This window comes from Vombatus ursinus, unplaced genomic scaffold (assembly GCF_900497805.2).
Source record: "Vombatus ursinus unplaced genomic scaffold, bare-nosed wombat genome assembly UNPS02014825.1, whole genome shotgun sequence".
Taxonomy (NCBI): domain Eukaryota; kingdom Metazoa; phylum Chordata; class Mammalia; order Diprotodontia; family Vombatidae; genus Vombatus; species Vombatus ursinus.
In genome coordinates, this window is record NW_020954603.1 from 4,475,921 (window position 1) to 4,495,265 (window position 19,345).

Below are 19,345 nucleotides of genomic sequence, written 5' to 3' on the forward strand. Positions count from 1 at the left end.
TTCCCCCTGAAGGATTATACTCAGTTTTGCTGGGGAAGTGATTCTTGGTTGTAATCCTAGCTCCTTTGCCCTCTGGAATATTATAATCCAAGCTATTAAATCTTTTAATGCAGAAGTTACTAAACCTTATGAGATCCTGACTGTGTTGTTGTTGTTCAGTCGTTCTTGACTCTTAATGACACCATGAACCATAGCATACCAAGCCCTTCTATTCTCCACTATCTCCCAAAGTCTGACCAAGTTCATTATTTCCATGATAGTATCAATTCATCTCATCCTCTACAACCCTGTTTACTTTTAACCTTCAATCTTTCCCAACATCAGGGTCTTTTCCAATGAATCCAGTCTTCTCATTATGTGGCCAAAGTATTTAAGCTCCAGCTGCAGTAACTGACTTTCCAGATTAGAGCCTGAATTAATTTCATTAAGTACTGAGTGATTTGATCTCCTTGCTGTCCAAGGGACACTCAAAAATCTTTTCCAGAACCACATTTTGAAAGTGTCAATTCTGTGGCACTCAGCTTTCCTTATAGTCCAACTCTCATAGCCATATACTGCTACTGGAAAAACCCTAATTTTGACTATATGGACCTTTGTTGGCAAGGTGATGTCTGTACTTTTTGGTATGCTGTAGTGATTTGCCACAGTTTTCCTTCCAAGGAGCAAGCTTCTTTTAATTTCATGACTTCAGTCACCATCTGCACTGATCTTTGAGCCCAAGAATATAAAATCTGACATTGCTTCCATTTCTTCTCCCTCTATTTGTCAGGAAGTGATGGGACCAGTTGCCAAGATCTTACTTTTTTTTGATGTTAAGCTTTAAGCCAACTATTACACTCTCTTCTTTCATCTTCATTGAGAGGCTTCTTAATTCCTCTTTACTTTCTGCCATCAGTGGTATCACTTGCATGTCTAAGATTGTTGATATTTCTCCTAGCAACCTTAATTCCAGCTTTTGATTCATCCAGACTGGCATCTCACATGACGTACTCTGTAGATAAGTTAAATAAATAAAGTGATAATATAGAATTTTGTTATATTCCTTTTCCAATATCAAACCAATCAGTTATTCATTTCATGCTTGGTTCTAACTGTTACTTCTTGGCCCACGTACAGGTCCTTCAGGAGACAAGTAAGATGATCTGGTACTCCAAGGACTTGTCACATTTTGTTAGAATCCACATAATAAATTCTGACTGTGGCTCCATGGTATTTGAACTGTTTCTTTCTGGCTGCTTGAAGTATTTTCTTTTTGACTTGGGAGCTCTGGAATTTGGCTATAATACTCCTGGGAGTTTTTATTTGGGGATTTTTTTCAGGAGGTGATTGGTGAATTTTTTCAATTTCTATTTTGCCCTTGGGTTCTAGGATATCAGGGCAGTTTTCCTTTATAACTTCTTGAAAGATGATGTCTAAGTTCTTCTTTTGATGATGGCTTTCACGTAGTACAATAATTCTTAAATTATCTGTACTTGATTTATTTTCCAGGTCAGTTGCTTTCCCAATGAGATATTTGACACTTTCTTCTATTTTTTTTCATCTTTTTGATTTTGTTTGATTGTTTCTAGATGTCTCATGCAGTCATTAGCTTCCACTTAGGCAATTCTGATTTTTAAGGAATTATTTTCTTCAGTGAGCTTTTATACATCTTTTTTTTTCCTTTGGGCCAATTCTGTTTCTTAAGGCCAATTCTCTTCAGTGAATTTTTGTACATCTTTTTTCCATGTGGTCATTTCTACTTTTAGGGAGCTGTTCTCTTCAATGGATTTTTGTGCCTCTTTTACCATTTGGCCTGTTCTATTTCTTAAGGTGTTATTTCCTCCAGTATTTTTTGTGTGCCTCCTTTACCAAATTATTGACCCTTTTTTCATGATTTTCTTGTATCACTCTCCCAATTTTTCCTCTACCTCTCTTATTTGATTTTTTAAATCCTTTTTGAGTTCTTCCAGGAACTCTTTTTGGGTCTGATACCAATTCATGTTTTCCTTTGAGGATTTGGCTGTAACTGTTTTGACATTGTTGTCTTCTTCTGAGTTTGTGTTTCACTCTTCCCTGTAACCATAGTAACTTTCTATGCTCAGGTTCTTTTTTGTTCTTTGCTCATTTTCCCAGCCTTTATGTTAAAGTTGGGCTTTGCTCCCAGGGTGAAGGGGGCACTGTCCAAAGCTTCAGGTTTTTGTGCTGCTGTTTTCAGAACTAGCTCTGGGGGTCTGTAGGTGTTCAGTTCCTCCAAGGTGGTATGATCGAAAGAGAGATAAGGTTACCATTCTCCTAGCCTGTGCACAAATCTGTGAGTGATCACAAGCATTCTTTTTCACCCTGGTACTGTGACTAGTGTTCATGTTCTTACTAGTGCTCCTCTTTGCCCTGAGACTGTGACCTGGAACTGCACATGGGCAACGCGACAGAGTCCTGCATCCAGTGCCAGCAAAGGGTCCTCTATGATCTCCTTCTGACCAGCTACCTGAACTCCTTGCCATCTGTGGGCTGAGAGCTCTGGGAGTCACTGCTGATTCACTACTGCTTACATGCAGGTGTGGCCTGACCTAGACTATGCTCTACCCCCACACTAGTGAAGACACATCTTTCCTGCCAACCTTCTAACTTGTTGGTTTTGTGACTCTAGAATTCCTTTTGAAGCATTATTTCAAAGTTGTTTGGAGGGGAATATGGGAGAGCTCTGGCAAGTCCCTGCCATCACTCCCCTGTCTTAGCGCTGCCTCCTTGAGCTCTCTTGACAGGCAGTGATTTGATTAATATCATGTGTTTCAGCAGATAATAGTTGACTAAGTGCCAAGGATGCAATAACAAATACTCTTACATTGTATGGGAGGATGGAAAAGATGAAGTTTCTTCCAATTCTAAGATTCTATGATTGGAACATTCTAAATTCAAGGCCTGTGTGAAAACTGACTGAGAGGCCCTTTCCCTTTTCCCAAGAACCTTCTGCAAGAGGTGGAGTAAATAATCTAACATCCAAGTAGCAGAATAATTAGGAAGTCATCCCCAGTGTCTTACATAGAGCCTGGCAGAGAGTAGGCACTTAATAAAAGCTTGTTGATGGAGTGAACAACATTCTTTATTGATGTTATTCAGTCTTTTCAGTTATATCTGACTCTTTGTGATCCCATTTGGAGTTTTCTTGGCAAAGATACTAGGGTGGTTTGCCATTTCTTTCTCCAATTCATTTTACAGGTGAGGAACTGAGGCAACAGGGTTAAGTGACTTGTCCAGGGTCACACAGCTGGTTACTGTCTAGGGCCAGATTTGAACTCAGGTCTTCCTGCCTCCAGGCCAGGTACTCTATCCACTGTGCCATGTAGCTATTCCACACAACATTCACAGATGGATATTTCTGTGGACTTACATGGCAGCCACTGCAATCTTACCCTGGGACCTTCCTCTGCTACCCCACCATGACCTTATAGTCTAAAAAGGCTTATAAAACACACACTATGCTCTTCTGCACCTCTCAAAGATCTGTGTTGTATATTTATGCCATAAAAATGTAATCTTCTGCAAGTGTAACAGTAGGTGCTTAATAAATGTTGGCTGAATTGAACTGAATGAACATGATCTAATATAACCTCACTCATTCAGTCAAAGTTGGCACACAGAGAGGGGCTCACTGCATCCTGCTGGCTCATCATGTCTGGCCAAATGTTGCACGCAATTGGAACAGAGTTCTCTAGTTTGGAACTGTCTAGAATAGGGGCTCCATAAAAGGAGGGAGCACACCTTAATAAAATTTCCTCCGGCCAGCCCAGCGTTCTGCACCCTGTAGGTACAACATATTTGGAATGAATAAACACTTAATGTTGCCTATCACTGCATCCTCACTGGTGAAGGCTCAATTCAACAAACCTTGAAAAGGGAGGGTCAGAGAAGCAAAGTTAGTAGAGAGAAATCAGGCTCCTGTCCCCTTTCAGCCAACTCTTCAAGCAATGTTTTCCCGAACTGACATTCACATCTTTTTTAGCTAGATCACTTAATATACGTGGTCCCAGGCACTCAGGAGACACTTAACCTCCTTGGGCTGTACTCAGCAAAGGAGAGAAAAACAGCAGGAAATGCTTGGACTCCTTGGAACAGAAGCATACGTGCAGGAAAACTGTGCTAAAAGAGTCAAGAAAACAATAAAAGGGTGGTGGGAGAAAAACCTTCACTCCGCACAGAGCACCCTCCTGTGTATTTGAAAAAAAAAGTTTTTCTTTTTTGTTATGAATTTAACTAGCATCAGCAAACATGATCCTTTTCAGATACAATGAAAAACACAAAAAGAGGGTTAGTGATCAAACCAAGAACTTTAAATCACAATGAGAATGGGCCCTTTTTGGGAATCCTTCTCTTCCAGGCCTTACCTCCTCAGTCTCAATCCCTGGCCCTTCCCCCGCCTCCAAAATTTCTTTGCATTATTTAGAGCTGGAAGACAACTCAGAAGTCAAGCCTTCCTCCAGTTTGTAGATGAGAAAACAGAGGTCCAGAGACCAGAAAGGACCTGGTCCCACAGGTGACAGAGGTAGCAAGCAGGATTCACACCCAGGTCTTCTCAGAGTCAGTTCTAGCACTTTTGCTACTAAGCATTACAAACATTACCTTTTAATTTAATCAGTTATACCTAAATACACAAATCGGGCTGACTTTCTGTAAGTCTGCCACATGCTGAGGACCCTCCTCTTTCTTTTTCCTGTCATTGTGAGGGCCCTTGGGCTGGTCAACTGGCATACCTCTCCTCTGCTATGTGACCAGCCTCTCTTCTGTTTCAAAGACAAAGAAATAAATAACAGTGATATAGCCAGGAACACTCAATAAAACCAGGCCAAGTATTCTTTCAGCACCATATTCAGAGGTGGAGGAGAACCAAAGTCTCAGCTACACACTGGCCTCCACACTGGGAAGCTCTATCTTGCCAGCACCCCACTTCCTGGGGTGCCCAAAAGGGTAGCCTTACCTCTTCTGACTCCTCCCGCGCCTGTGCTGGTGAAGACCTTCTCCCCACTGTGAGCCGGTGACAAGGGTAGGTGAGCCCCGCTGCCACGAGGCACATCTGCAAACAGAAGCAACCGCTGGTGAGTGGCGTCCAGGAGAGTAGGGATTTTTCAGACAGTTCCCATTATTATATTGGGAAATGTGTCCAGGTCACTTGGGCGGGACACATAATCAAGGGACTTGTAAGGGAAAGGAACCTGAGAAGTCATTGTACAGGTCAAGAAACTAAGGCCCAGACAGGAAACCAATATGCTAAGGGTCGCCCAGCTACCAAATATAAAGCCCTGGCTCTGAACCTCAGTCTTCTGATCAAGTGCTTTCTACTGGGTCTTGTTATATCTGTCCAAGAACACAGCTGGATACTGAAATGGCTTCACCGGGAACAAGGCAGCTTCCCAGGACAGACCAATTCTCCTGACAGGGATTACTAGCTCTGTTTTACAGAGGAGGAAAAAGATTCTCAGAGAGGTGAAGGGACTAGCATCAGCTCACAAAGGCAGCAAGTGCCACAACTGATTGCTGAACCCAGGTTTTTGGACTTCATTCTGGTATAAAAACATCAGCAAGAGGCATGTCCCAAGAATGAAGGGCAATTAGACTGGGCCTACAAGAAACCAAGCAACAGGCCTACAAGAAATGGGGCATATGCTCTTTCCTTACTGCATTTGTGCTACACTTCGTTATTTAGTCCAGACCTGTGATTTTAATGGTGTAGGGAGCAGCTGGGTAAGAAAAATCCACTGAATGAAGGTCAGGTCAGTCCTTGCCCTTGAGGAGCTTACATTCTAATTCGAGAGACAACACACAAAAGGGAGGTGAAGGGGCAGGGAAGGGAGGAAGACACCAGTGGGTCAGCCATGGTTTGGTAATTTTCCAATTAACTGACTGGTCATCTTAATGCCAAGCCTCTCCATCTCCCACCCTGGGATTCTACTCACTCCTCATTGGTCAGGGTTATTCATAACTAGTCAGAACAAGATTCCCCCAACACTGTCTGCTGTTCTCCAGTCATCTTCATGCCCATGTAACCCCCTCCTCCACTTCTACATCTTGGAACAAGAGTTAAACGAACACTATCATACTTGGAAAGTACTTATTAAGCACCTATTATGTGTCAGGCACTGGATTTACGATCTAATTGCCTGGGACACTTAGCCAGTATGTCTGAGATGGGCCTTAAACCTCTGTCTTTCTCATTCAATCTCTCTAACCACTAAACCACAATGTATCTCTATTATATCTAAATCTCTACAAGATTACATTATAATTACAAAAACAACATATTGGTAGTGAACTTTAAGGCTTAAAAAAGAACTTTCAAATAATAATCATATGGAGTAACTAGTCCAAGGATTATTATCTCCACGTTAAAGATAAGGAAATTTAGGCTCAGAGGTAAAATGATTTGCTCAGTTACACTGCCAGGAAGAATTGGAACCGACTCTTAAACTCCCAAAACACTTCTTGCTTCTTCTGTTATACCAATAAGTTCTTATAACAACACCTCCCTTACCATCCATAATGCTTCAGTCATTTTTCATCCATTGTCTCATACAGGCAACAAGATGCAGTGAAAACAACACTAAGCTTGGAATCAGGGGCCCTGGTTTCACATGCCACATCGGTGACTGTGTTAGGGGCAAAACCATGAACCATTATTCACAGAGCCACTGGAAGCAGGACATAAGATTAGTAATTTAATATGTTTAAATTAGCTAAAGTAAAAATATCTCTCAGGTCCATGCTCTGTTCCATTCTCATTGTCAACACCTTGCTTAGGCCTGGGCCTCTTCTCCCCTACACTATCTTAATAACCTTTGAGGTGGGTCTTTTTGCCTCCGAGATAGACTGTTTCTAACTATGTCTTCTCTACCGCTGTTCAAAAGTATCTGATGATCATCTTATTACACCCATCTTTGTTATCTTCCCAATTTAGGTTTAAACTGCTGAGCCTGGCATTCGGCTTCCTCTACAAATTGGCTCCAACTTGCTTATCCAGGATTCTTTCCCTATGTTGCGATGCTGGTCCCTACCATCCCCCACTCTTGAGCTTTGGTTTATTCCATCCCCTATCTCTGTCTAAAGGCAAACTCACATGTCATCTGCTTCATGGTCACCATGCTCTTCTCACTCTCCACCCACAAACCTACATGAATGTGACCCCTACTCACATGTCTCTCAGCACTTGGCCTGGCCCTCTCCTTTGTCCTCACCACATTTTCCCCTGTATTATACTAAACTGTGACTATACCCTACTCTACTCTTCCATCAGGCTGGAAGTTCTATAAAGGCAGGGATGGTGTGACTTTTTCTTTTTTTTGTCAGAGCTGGGGAAAAACTGGAAGAAGCCTTAGAGCAAAAATCCTAGCAGGTGCTGACACCACACCTGCAGCCCATCCTCTGCTTGGCTGTCAAACGAATCTCCCTGAAACACAGATCTGATCACGTCACTCCCCTATTCATCCAACTAGAGTAGCACCCATGCTGTTGTTGCAGAGCTGTTTTAATAGGGTCCAACTCTTCATCACCCCATCTGGGGTTTTGTTGGCAGAGATACTGGAGTGGTTTGCCATGTCTTTCTGCAGCTCATTTTATAGATGAGGAAACTGAGGCAAGCAGGGTTAAGTGACTTGCCCTGGGTCATACAGCTATTAAGTATCTGAGGCTGGATTTGAACTCATGAAGATGAGTCTTCTTGATTCCAAGCTCAGTGCTCTATCTACCTCTACCCTCAGTTGCCCCTACAGGATCAAATATAAAATCTTGTTTGGCATTCAAAGCCCTTCACAACCTAGCCCCCTCCTACCCTTCTGGTCTTCTAACACCTTAGTCCCCTCCATGTCCTCTGTGATCCAGTGACACTGGCCTCATGGCTGTTCCTTACACTCTATTTCTTGACTCTCCCTTTTCACTGGCTGTCCCCTCCCTATACCTCGTATACTTTCCTTCCTCATCTCTGCCTCCTGGCTTCCCCAGCTTCCTTCAAGTCTCAGCTAAAGTCCTATCTCTTCTTTAGGAAGCCTTTCCTGATCCATCTTAATTCTTATGCCTTCTCACTGTTGATTATCTCCAATTTATCATATGTATATATATATACATATATCATATGCATACATATGAAATATATATGTATATATCTTATTTGTACATAGCTGTTTATATTCTGTCTCCCCCATTAGATTGTGAGCTCCTTGAGAGAAGGGACTAATTTATCTCTAGTGCTTAGCATAATGCTTAGCCCATAGTAAGCTCTTAATAAATGCTTGTTGACGGACTAGCTGAGTAGTCTAATCTAGTTTTTACCTCAAATCAGAGGAAATCATGATCTCCTCAGGCAGCCCATTCAATTTTGGGACAGATCCAATTGTTGGGAAATTTTTTCCAGACATCAAGTTTAAATTAACCTCTTTACAACTTTCACCCACTACACCTGGTTCCACCCTCTGAGGCCAAGCAGAACAGGACTAATCCCTCCATCAAATAATAGCACTTCTAAACTTGAACACAGCTATCATATTCCCCCAGCATTTTTTTTCCTCCCAGCTACATATTCCCAGTTTCTTCAAGTGATTTCTCATATGGCATGAACTTGAAGTCTTTCATCATCTGAGTTGTCCTACTGGATGCTTTCCAGTTCATTAATGTCCCCCCTAAAATGTTACCCCTAGAACTGAATCCAACATTCCAGATGAGGCCTGATAAGGATAGAGTATGGAGGGACAGACATCTCTTTATCCCTAGATGCTATAGTTCTTAACACAGAAACTGAAAGCCCTCAGAAGCAAAATATTCCAGACAACAAGAAAAGCATTTCCATGTTTTTTCCAAAGGCTTTAGGAAGAGCTCCTGTGGCCTGCTAGGAAAAGCTTCGGTTCCAGCTCCATCCCAATTTCTGGTGTAAGCCTGGACAAAGTGACTTAACTCCCTGGACCTCAGTTTCCTCATCAACAAAGCGAGCTTCTGTTTTCTAAGGTCCCTCCCAGGTCTGACATTCTATGCTCTCTCTTCCAAGGTTCCTTCCGGCTCTGACACTCTGTTCTATGACTGTTTACATTTGGCTTCTAATACGGTAATTTAGAAGTTGTGCTACCGCCCACCTGAATCTGTCTAACTGTACACCTGGGGGCCCAACAATCTGTAGCTGGTATGATTGTGGTCTCTGGTAACAAAAATATCCATTAACACCTTCCTAAGGGAAGGCTGGGTGCGTCATAGGCTCATTGTTACGGTAAGTTTAAACCTCAAATTAATGAAATGGCAAACAAACACTGATACTGGCTATAAACTGAACAGCAATACAGCTAATAATTGTAACTAAAAGAGAGAGGAAATGAGGAGACTTTTAAGACTTGTCATTTGTTGAGATAAATCATTTTCTATTTCAATAATGCTTTATGCTTATTAAGGCTTTCTTACATCCATGATCTAGTTAGTTCTGAAAGTGTCCCTCGAGGGAGGCAGGATAGGCATTATTATTTCCATTTTAGAGATGTAGGAACAAAGGCTTAGCCTGGGCAACACTCAAACTTTCTCATCCTTATAGTGCTCCTCCCACTACACCTTTTTGATTCATGTTAAATATTAATTAATTCATTAAAAAACATTTATTGTTTACTATGTGCCAGGTACCCTACTATGTTAGGCAAGGAACTTACATTCTATCAGAGGGAAGGCATAGACACATAAGCAGATCCAACATATGGACAAAGTAAATGTGAGGGGAGGGGTGTAATGGTGGTGGGGTAGTGGGGCAGGGAAAACAAACAGGAGCAGGTAAGGAAGGAGGCCTCTGAGCTGGAGCCTCGAAAGAAGAAGAGAAGAGGAAGGAGAGTATATAAAACTGGCAGCCAACCAGCATAGGAGCACGGAGATGGAAGGTCCAATGGACTCTGGGAAAAAGAGCAAGAAGGCACTCTGCCTGGAACACAGACTACATGAAGGAGGACAATCAAAGTAAGAGTAAGAAAGCTTCAAGTTCCAAAGCAGTTTTTTATCCTAGAGTTGAGAGAGAGCACTGGAATTTTTTGCACAGGAAAGTGACATGGCTAGACCTATTCTTCAGGAACATCCTTTCAGCACTCTGGCAGATGTGTGGAGGATAGATTGGAAAGGAAAGAGATTTGAGGAGGGAAACCAATGAGGAAATCTCTGCAATAGTCTAGGTGAGAAGTGATGCAGGAATTTGGGGTGGGGGAGGGAGAAAATCTAGAAAATATGAACTGAAATAAATCTTTCCTGAACGACAGCAGGTAGGTTTAATACCTATTATATGTCCAATGTTAGGTATGGTGCTGCCCTCATAGAACTCAGAGGGATAAGACATGACGACATATCATTATAGTCCAAAATAATATATGATATATACATTAGAAGCAGCATAGTTTTGTGGACAGAGGGATGATTCAGGAAGATCTGGGTTTGAATCCTTCCTGGATACATGTTGGCTGTGTGATCCTGGGCAAATCACATACCTCTCAGTGCCCCCTGGCAAATCTCTAGGACCCTCAGTTGCCAGGAAGATGCTGACCTATGCTGCTAGCAAGGATTTCCTCATCAAGAGTTACCTACACTTTGATAAATCATTAAAGTATATGAATAGGCAGTTTTCGGATGAAGTAATCAAAACTATCCATAGTCATATGAAAACCTGCTCTAAATCACTAGTGATTATATAAATGCAAATTAAAACAATTCTGAGGTACCATCTCGCACCTATAAGATTGGCTAATATGACAGAAAAGGAAAATGATAAATGTTGGAGTGGATGTGGGAAAACTGGGACACTAGTACACTGTTGGTAGAGTTGTGAACTGATATACTCATCTTAGAGAGTAATTTGGAACTAGGCCCAAAGGGTTAGAAAACTGTGCATACCTTTTGACTCAGCAATATCACTTCTAGGTCTGTATCCCAAAGAGATTTAAAAAAAGAAAAAGGGAAAAAAGGACCTATACGTACAAAAATATTTATAGTAGTTCTTTTTGTGGTGGCAAAGAACTGGAAATTGAGGGGATGCCCATCAGCTGGGGAATGGCTGAACAAGTTATGATATATGAATGTGATGGAATACTATTACTGTGCTATAAAAAATGGTGAGCAGGATGTTTTTGGAAAAACCTGGAAAGACTTACATGAATTGATGCAGAGTGAAGTAAGCAGAACTAGGAGAACATTGTACACAGTAACAGCAGTACTGTACAGTGATCAACTCTGAATGACTTACCTATTCTCAGCAATACAAAATCTGAGACAATTCTGGCGGACTGATGAAGAAAAATGCTATCTGCCTCCTGAGAAAGAACTCATGGAATCTGAATGCAGATCAAAGCACAATGATTTTTTTCTTCTTTATTTTTCTTGTATTTTTTCCTCTGTTTTCTTTCACAATATTACTAATATAGAAATACATTTTGCATGACTGTACATGTATAACCTTTACCAAATTGCTTGCCTTCTCAGTGGGGGGAGGGAAGGGAAGGTAGGAGACAGTTTAGAATTCAAAATTGTAAAAAACAAAGGCTAAAAATTGTTTTTACATGTAATTGGGAAAAAATAAAATATTAAAATAAAAAACTTATCTACACCAATGAAATTAAAGTATAGAAGGAAAAAAAAAACAATAAAAAAGTGAAAGTACTTTATGTGATTCAAGGGTTCAAAAGTAACTATGGACTCCCAGGGGTATTAAGGAAGGCTTTCTGGAAGGGGTGGCATGAGAAGTGGCCTTTATAGAATTGACAGAGCTTTGATATGTAAAGAGGGGAGGATACTTCAGGCGTGGAATTTAAGTCCTATGATCCTATGATTTTATTGATTTTTCTAAGCCACAATCTTTCTTATTATTTAACTAGCCTATCAAGAAGCAATTAAGTCCCTACTATGCACCAAGCCCTGTGCTGGGTACTAGGGATAGAAATATAATAAATGAAGCAATTCCTGCTCACAAGGCATTTACATCCTAACAGTAGAGACAAGTACATAAATAAGCATATTCAACTGGCACAGGGAAGGGACTGGGTGGGGAAAGGATAGGGTAGGGGCCTGAGAAGCGCTTCCAGTGGAAGGCTGGATTTCAGCTGAGTCTTGAAGGAAGCCAGGAAAGTAAGAACACAGGGCTGGGGGAGAGCACTGCAGAAACAGGAGCACGGCCAAAGAAAAGGTGTGGAGACTGGCGATGGAGGGCCGAGATTCAGGCCAACAACAAGGCGGCTGGAGTCATAGGATTGTGGAGTACAGGGAAGGGAACATGGTGTAAGAAGACTAGAATGATAAGGAAGGGTGAGGCTGTGAAGGCATTTAAGAGTCAAAAAGCGGGTGTGACATTTGATCTTGGAGGCAACAGGAAATCACTGGCAGTTAAGTAGAGGGGATGACATGGTCAAATAGGCACTTGAAGAAAATAACCTTGGCAGAGTGGTAGAGGACAGATTAGATGGGGAAATATGTGAGGCAGAGACCAATCAGAAGGCTCTTGGTAAAAACCTAGGTATGAGGTGCGGACCAGGGCGGCAGCTACACAGGTGAAGAGAAGTGAATGCATATAAGAGATGTTATAACAGCAGAAATGACAAGGCTTGACAACAGACTGGACAGATGGGTGAACGTAAGTGAAGAGCTGAGAGTTAATGTTGAGGTTTCAAATCTGCTTGACTAGAGAGTTGGTGGTGCCCATTCAAAGGGAAGCTCAGAAGGGGGTTTAAGGGGAAAGAGAATGAGTTCAGTCTGGGCACGTTGAGTTTAGTAGATTTTGTTTAAGACATCCAAAAGACAGTTAGTGATGTAATACTGGAGTTCAGGAAAAAGATTAGGGCTGGAAAGAATGATCTGGAAATCATTTGCAGAGAGATGATAAGTAAACCCATGGCAGCTAATGAGATCACTAAGTGAAGGTAGTATGGAGGGAAAAGGAGAGAGGGCCCAGGACAGAGCCGTGGGGGATGCTCAGGGTTAGTGGTCCACAAACAGCCTTCTAGGACTAATTTCTCTTTAAGAAACTCTTCCTCAACTTGGACTCCATCACAGTGGCGAGAACACATCTCAGTTTTTGTCTCCTCTCAAGCCCGAGTCACTTTTCTATTTGCATTCCCAGAACTCAGCACAGTACTTTCCTTATAGAAAGCATTCTAATGCTCCATTCATTCATTTACTCACTCATTCTGGCATATCTTTCAAGGAATCCTGAATGATTTAGACATTTGGATAGGTGAGATGTTGTTGAAAGAGAGGCTTTACCAAATGTAAAGCTAATGTTTGCTTTACCAAATCAAATGCTTTTTACAAAATAATAAAAACTTAAGTCCAGTGGGATCTTGTCATCTATCTTTCAATTAACTGTGTAATAGTAAAGCTGGGGTTCACTTTGGAATATCAGTTGCAAAAGCCTTTTTGTTTCCTATTAAGACCCTCATTAAGGATAATCTCATGGAGTGTACTGATAATTATGAGAATTTTATATATATAGGAAAGTTCCTAGTATAATATCAAGGTTCTTTTTTTCATATCTTTGCTCTCTCCCCTTCCTTTAGATGGTTTGTGAACCCTCAACACCGTGTCACTTCCAGCACAGATCACCTCTAGACATACCTGGTCTAATCTGCTTAATTTTCCTTTGCTGTCCACCTTTTCTAGGTAGAAAAGCCAGTAGACTGCTCCTACTATTATCCCTACTCTCTTAAATCTTCAATTTCTGCTTACCTACTGGAAACTTACATATTGCCTATAGATGTGTGTGCTTCTCCTTCACTAGATGCTACAATGCCCACCAGCTGGCTTCCTGTATTTCTTCTTTCCTTCTTAGCTAAACTCCTTGAAAGTTATCTATAATTGTTGCCTCCACCTTCCTCTCCTCTCACTCTTTTCTAAATCTGATGCAATCTGGTTTCTGACTTTACCACTTAAATGGCTGTCTCCAAAGTTAAGCACAGTGCCTGGCACACTGTAGGTTCTTAACCAGTGCTTTATTAGTTGTCTAATCTAATGGTCTCTTCTTGATCTTCATCTCTCATGACCTCTCTGTACCTCTTTGGCCCACCCACCTGACCAGACCTACCCCTCCTGGACACTCTTCTCTGAGTTTTGGTAACTTGGCTTTCTCCTGCTTCTCCTACATGTCTGGTTGCTTTCTCTCAGTCTCTTCTACTGGATTACCACTTGAATAGCTCAGGATTGACTTGTTCCAATCACATATAATATCTTTTATCATTCTTCTAGTTTTTTATTCATTTTGATTTTTCTCTAACAAGTCAATAGTCTTACTATACACAACTGATGCAGGAATGATTCTCCTATCAATAATGGGCCTCTGCCTGGTTTTAAGATATAATTAAAGAAAAAAGGAAGGTAGAATTAAATGGAAAAAAAAATGGTTCATGGGTACTCCTTGGTGAGGCAAATAAAGAAATTTGGGGTGTTTATTTTATTATATGATCAAAAGCGACAGGAAATATCGTTTCATTGGGGAATTTTTCTTTCTGTACTGAACAAGTCATGGTGTCTTTAAAAAAATCACCATGAAAATAGTTACAGCTAATACATCAATATTAATTGCAGTAAATGTAGGCATGGAGAAAGTCTATGAAGATCTTGCTAAGATCTTCTAAATGAAATCGACAAAGATATTAACACTTGGGGACTGCAAAACAAAGGTGAAAACAGAGAGAAAGGCAAGAACTCAGTGAAACACAAGGGCCAGGAACAACTAAACAGAGAGGTTAAAGATTTGTAGACCACTATGTTGCCTCCAATCCCTACAAGATAGCACTTTCATTGAGAAAAGAATCAGAAGGTGCTAAGACTATAAGCACCAAATAACATAAAAAATGAAGGCATGAAAGAAAGAATGAAAAAGCATTCCTTAGTGCTAGCCACAGGCCCAGCACCAGGGGCAATGGGAATGCAAACAGAGGCAAATAAAATAATCCATGCCCTCAAGGAGTTTACATTCTAGGAGGAGAGCAGAAGAAAGAGAAGACAATAGCAGTGTTGATTTGATTGCAGTCAAATGTACAAAAAACTGACCCACTAATAGTCAGGAATGACTTGAGGACCGGAATGGCCTCAGGCCATTTATTCTGGGGTTTCCAAACCTTTTCACTAGGAATTTCTCTTTGCATAATTTACGACAGCATATACAGTATTTGCTTTACTTAAAAAACAAATCAAAACATAATATTTGGACAATGTGCAGATGGCAACGCATGTATCCTGTGCTGCTACAAGCTGGGTGTCTATGGCTGATAATCATGAATAAAACATAATGTTATTTCTGAAGCTTGGCTCTCCAGGGGCTTATAAAAGTTGCTTTCTTCAAACAATATCAAACAGTCCTTTCAAGTTTCAAGATTTATCAGACTAAACTTCAACATCTGTCTTGTCTAATCCTCACTATGTGCCCTAAATTCCAGCCAAGGCGTCCTGCCCACCTTCTCCCACTCAACCTGATGTTCTTGGTGGTGAGGCTCATGTGGGGCCCAATCACATCATTCTGTCCTCCTGCAAGCCTCCCCTGGTGACTTTAGCAGAAACTAAGCTCCTCTCTTTCCTTAATTGTGTGTGTGTGCGTGCTTTGTTTGTACTTTTCTTTCACACAGGTATTGATCAAATCAGCATTTGTGGGTCTCTCAAGGAAATGTCAGTTTAGTAACTTTGCCAAGAAAACCCCAAATGGGGTCACACATGACTAAAAAAATGATTCAACAACATTCTCAGTACCACTTCCTACTGCCACTTAATTACCAGGTTAATGCCTTCTTGACTCTGTGCATACATACACTAAGTGCTTAATAAATGTTGCTGGATTCAACTGAAAATGTGAGGGTTCTCATACATGTCCTCAAAGTGTACTTCCTGAATTCTTGAAAAGGTGTGGGGAGAAGAGGGACAAGGAGACAAAGGGAAAAGGCAAGAGGGACAGAGAAGAGGAGAGAAAAGGGAGAGAAGACAGGAGGGGGGAGGGAAGGGGTACAGAGGGCAGAGTGAAGAGAGGAGAGAGATCTAGAAGCGTCTACATTTCCCTGGGAGGACTCAACCAAAATGTAACGGCTGCCAAAAACTTATACTCATTGAGTGTTTTCAGGTTTGCAAAGCAGTTGGGACGGGCAATCTAAGAAGCTGGGAAACATAGCTCTTCTCTTGGTTTCTTCCCACTGTAAAACACTGTTGCCTCCTCTGGGTGTCACAACATCTGTAACCTCGCCAGTGCCTCATCCTTTCAAAACAGCTTTGGTTCAGCACGAGTGTTATTAATAGCTCTGGGAATAACATCCAGCAGCCCCCGGGACCGGCAGAGGGGCTACAAAAACCAGGAAGCAGACAGCCACACTGAAGCCAGCCCAACCACAGCTTGCCTTTGCTGGGGCACCTCTAAGAATCTGTGGCACAGACTGGTACGGTGCACTGGAATTAGCGAGCCTTGGTTCAAACCTCATCTAGGCTACTTCCCTCTTGGGCAAGCTCAGAAAAGTCATGGATTTTCTCTGGGCCTCGGTTTCCTCATCTCTCAAATAAGAACGGACAAAGGACTCTGCCAGCCTGAAATACTGCTGAGCGTAGCTGTGAGTTTTGTGAGCCCTTTTCTCTTCAATGCCAATAAACTGTGGGAAGGAGGAGCCTAGTGCCTCAGTAATTCACAGTCACTCTTTAAAGATGGAAAGGCAGAGATCTGCATGAAGTAGCAGAAAGAGCCCTGGACTTGAAGACTTGTGTTTCAAGTCCCAGCAAGGCAAGTGGTCATTGTGTCACTCTAGTCTGTTGCCTTCTTTCTGTAAGGTGAGGGAACTGGACTAGACCAATCGATCAAGAAGTGTTTATGAGGCACCTACTATGTGCCAGACACTAGGTAAACAGATACAAGGGTAAACCAGTCTAAGCCCTCAAGTAGCTTACATTCTGCTAGAATCTAGAAGTTCTCAAGGGGTCTAATTCTAAAGGTCCATAAGCATGTGACTATACGGCTGTTCTGTGAACAAATGAAAAAGCATTAAGGGCTTAATCTCTAGGAAATGTCTAACAGGCTTGGTTTGATAAGCGCCTTCCTCTCACCAGCCTCAGTTCTTGAGGGTGTGGACCAGAGCAGTAGTGTAAAGAAAGCTCAAAGAGTAAAGGGACTGAACAGTACCCGGGGATCCCTGAGCGCCACATGCTGACTCCATCTATGTTCTGTGTTGACAATTTCCCAATTACATTTTCATCTGGTTCCAGCCTCACTGGACAGCCTGTTGGACACCTCTAAGGGGACGCCCCCTCTGGCTCTGAAGCCAGGATCCTAATACATCTAATGACTGCAATAGCCTGAAATCTCACTGCATTTCAGTGCTAAAATTTCAGCTGTCATTAGAAAGATTCTATTTTTTTTTTCCTCCATAATTCAAGTGGGGCATTTTTTTTTAATCACTTATGTGCTAGAAAGTCACAAAGCTTTAATTTGCTGCAGGCTGAAGCAAGCTTATTAAGAATGTTAGTTACCAAGTGCCCATGGTAACCTGCCTGGACTAGCCTGCTGCCACATTCTTGTAGCAAGGTTAAATAGCAGTTTTGTCACCAAATTAAAAAAAAAAAAGCACGCTGTTAAGAAACAAGTGGCCAAAAATGGTCTGGAGGCCCTAGCAGAGGAAGAGGAAAAGAGACCTATAGGTCAGGGCCAATTATCCCAGAGTTGCACATCCCCCTTCGGAGAAGGTGACTTGGCCACATCAGCAGCTGCGTTGCTTGAATTGGGCAGTTTTTTAATTTTACTGATAACCAGTGGTTACAGTTAAAAAAAAAATGCGGGGACTCATCTCTAAACTTGTAGACCTGAGTGCAAATTCAGACTCTGAAAGTTACTTGCTGTGTAACCTAGTGCAAGTCACTTAAACTCTCAGCCTCAGTTTCTTAATTTGTCAAAGTAAATGCTAGCATTTACCAAGACACAAGGTATTATTAGGGAAATGTGTTGTAAGCCTAAAAGTATCACAGAAATGTGAAGAAGGATACCTGATAACAAAAGCTGTGCCCAAGGGGAACTTTGGGAGACAGCAAGTTTTCTTTTCACTGGAGGTCTTGCATTCATTCTGCAGAGTACTCATAAGGAGCTGAACCTTGCCCGAAGCATACAGAGAAATTAAGCTTATTTAAGACATGGTTCCTGCCCTCATCAAGTTCATAGTCTGGCGGGCAGATAAGACGCTAGGGCCAGAACTAGAGTAGGATAATTAGGGTTCTGTCCCAGGAAGCTGAAATTTAGAGGGTGATCATAGCACCTACACTCCTTCAACAACACAGAAACACCTGGGCTAAGCATCATTAACCAAAATAGTTAAAATAGGAAACTTCTGAATCTCACTTTCACCTGAACTGCTTCAGAAAGGAAAGAAACACACACATGCACACACATGCACAAATGCACACGCGCACAATCTGGATATAAAAGTTCATCTTGCCCAAGAACAAAGCAGGCTGGGAAGGGGCTAACAGAATGAGAGAGAGTGTGATGAGAAGGAGGGTAGATGAAGAAAGGCATTAGTTAACATCAGAACTGAGTACACAAAAAAGGAGAAATAGAAGAGAATAGAATGAGTGGCAGTGCATAGTCAGCGATCATAACTGCATGTGAATGGATGAACTCACAAGGAAGACAAAATGTTCAGTAACAGCACTACTGTAAAGCCACTTAGCCACTCTGATCAACACAATGGTCCACCACAACTCCAGACTCAAGATGAAAAACGTTCTCCTCCTGCAGAGAGAAAACTGATTGATTTAGAGGGCAGATTTAGAAGCACATTTTTTCTTTCCTTTATTTTTTGTGCTTCCCCCCCCCCCCGGAATATGATTAAAGCAAAAATATGTTTTACATGAAAAAAAAATGGGAAGCTTTCAAATGATAGCTGCATTACTTGAAGGATATAATTTAAAGTCCTTTGTTTCTTATTTAAAGCCCTTCCCAACTTGGACTGACCCTCCTGCACCTCTTCAGCCCTACTAGACATTACCCTCTTTCACATACACTACAGCCTAGTCTAACTGGCCTTCTTGCTATTCCTCATACTCAACATCTCATCTCCCATGCCTATGCATTTACCCTGGCTGGTCCTCATGCCCGTCATACTTTGCTTTCTCACCTCCAGTTTTTATAATCTCTGTTATCTTTTGAGGTTCAGCTCTAATCCCACCTTCTACGTGAGGCCTTCCCTAATCTCCCCAAATGCTAGTGCCTACTTTCCCTCTGTTCCCCGACACTCCACAGATATGATCTTGCATCTATCTGCTCTATCCTGATGTAGGCCTTGTGTCCTGAGGTCAGACTGTAAGGACTTGTCCACTGCTTCCCACATCAGCGGCATTTTCTGCTCTAGACCTGCTGATCCGTCAGACTACC

General features: G+C 41.8%; 1 protein-coding gene across 1 annotated transcript in view; it reads right to left on the reverse strand.

The window, feature by feature from the left end:
* Positions 1-19,345, reverse strand: part of FAF1 (Fas associated factor 1) — a 427,400-nt gene that overhangs the window by 119,289 nt on the left and 288,766 nt on the right. Inside the window, exon 9 of the mRNA XM_027837985.1 lies at positions 4,952-5,047. Within this exon, the coding sequence (XP_027693786.1) occupies positions 4,952-5,047 (96 nt within the window). The remainder of the gene's footprint in view (positions 1-4,951; positions 5,048-19,345) is intronic.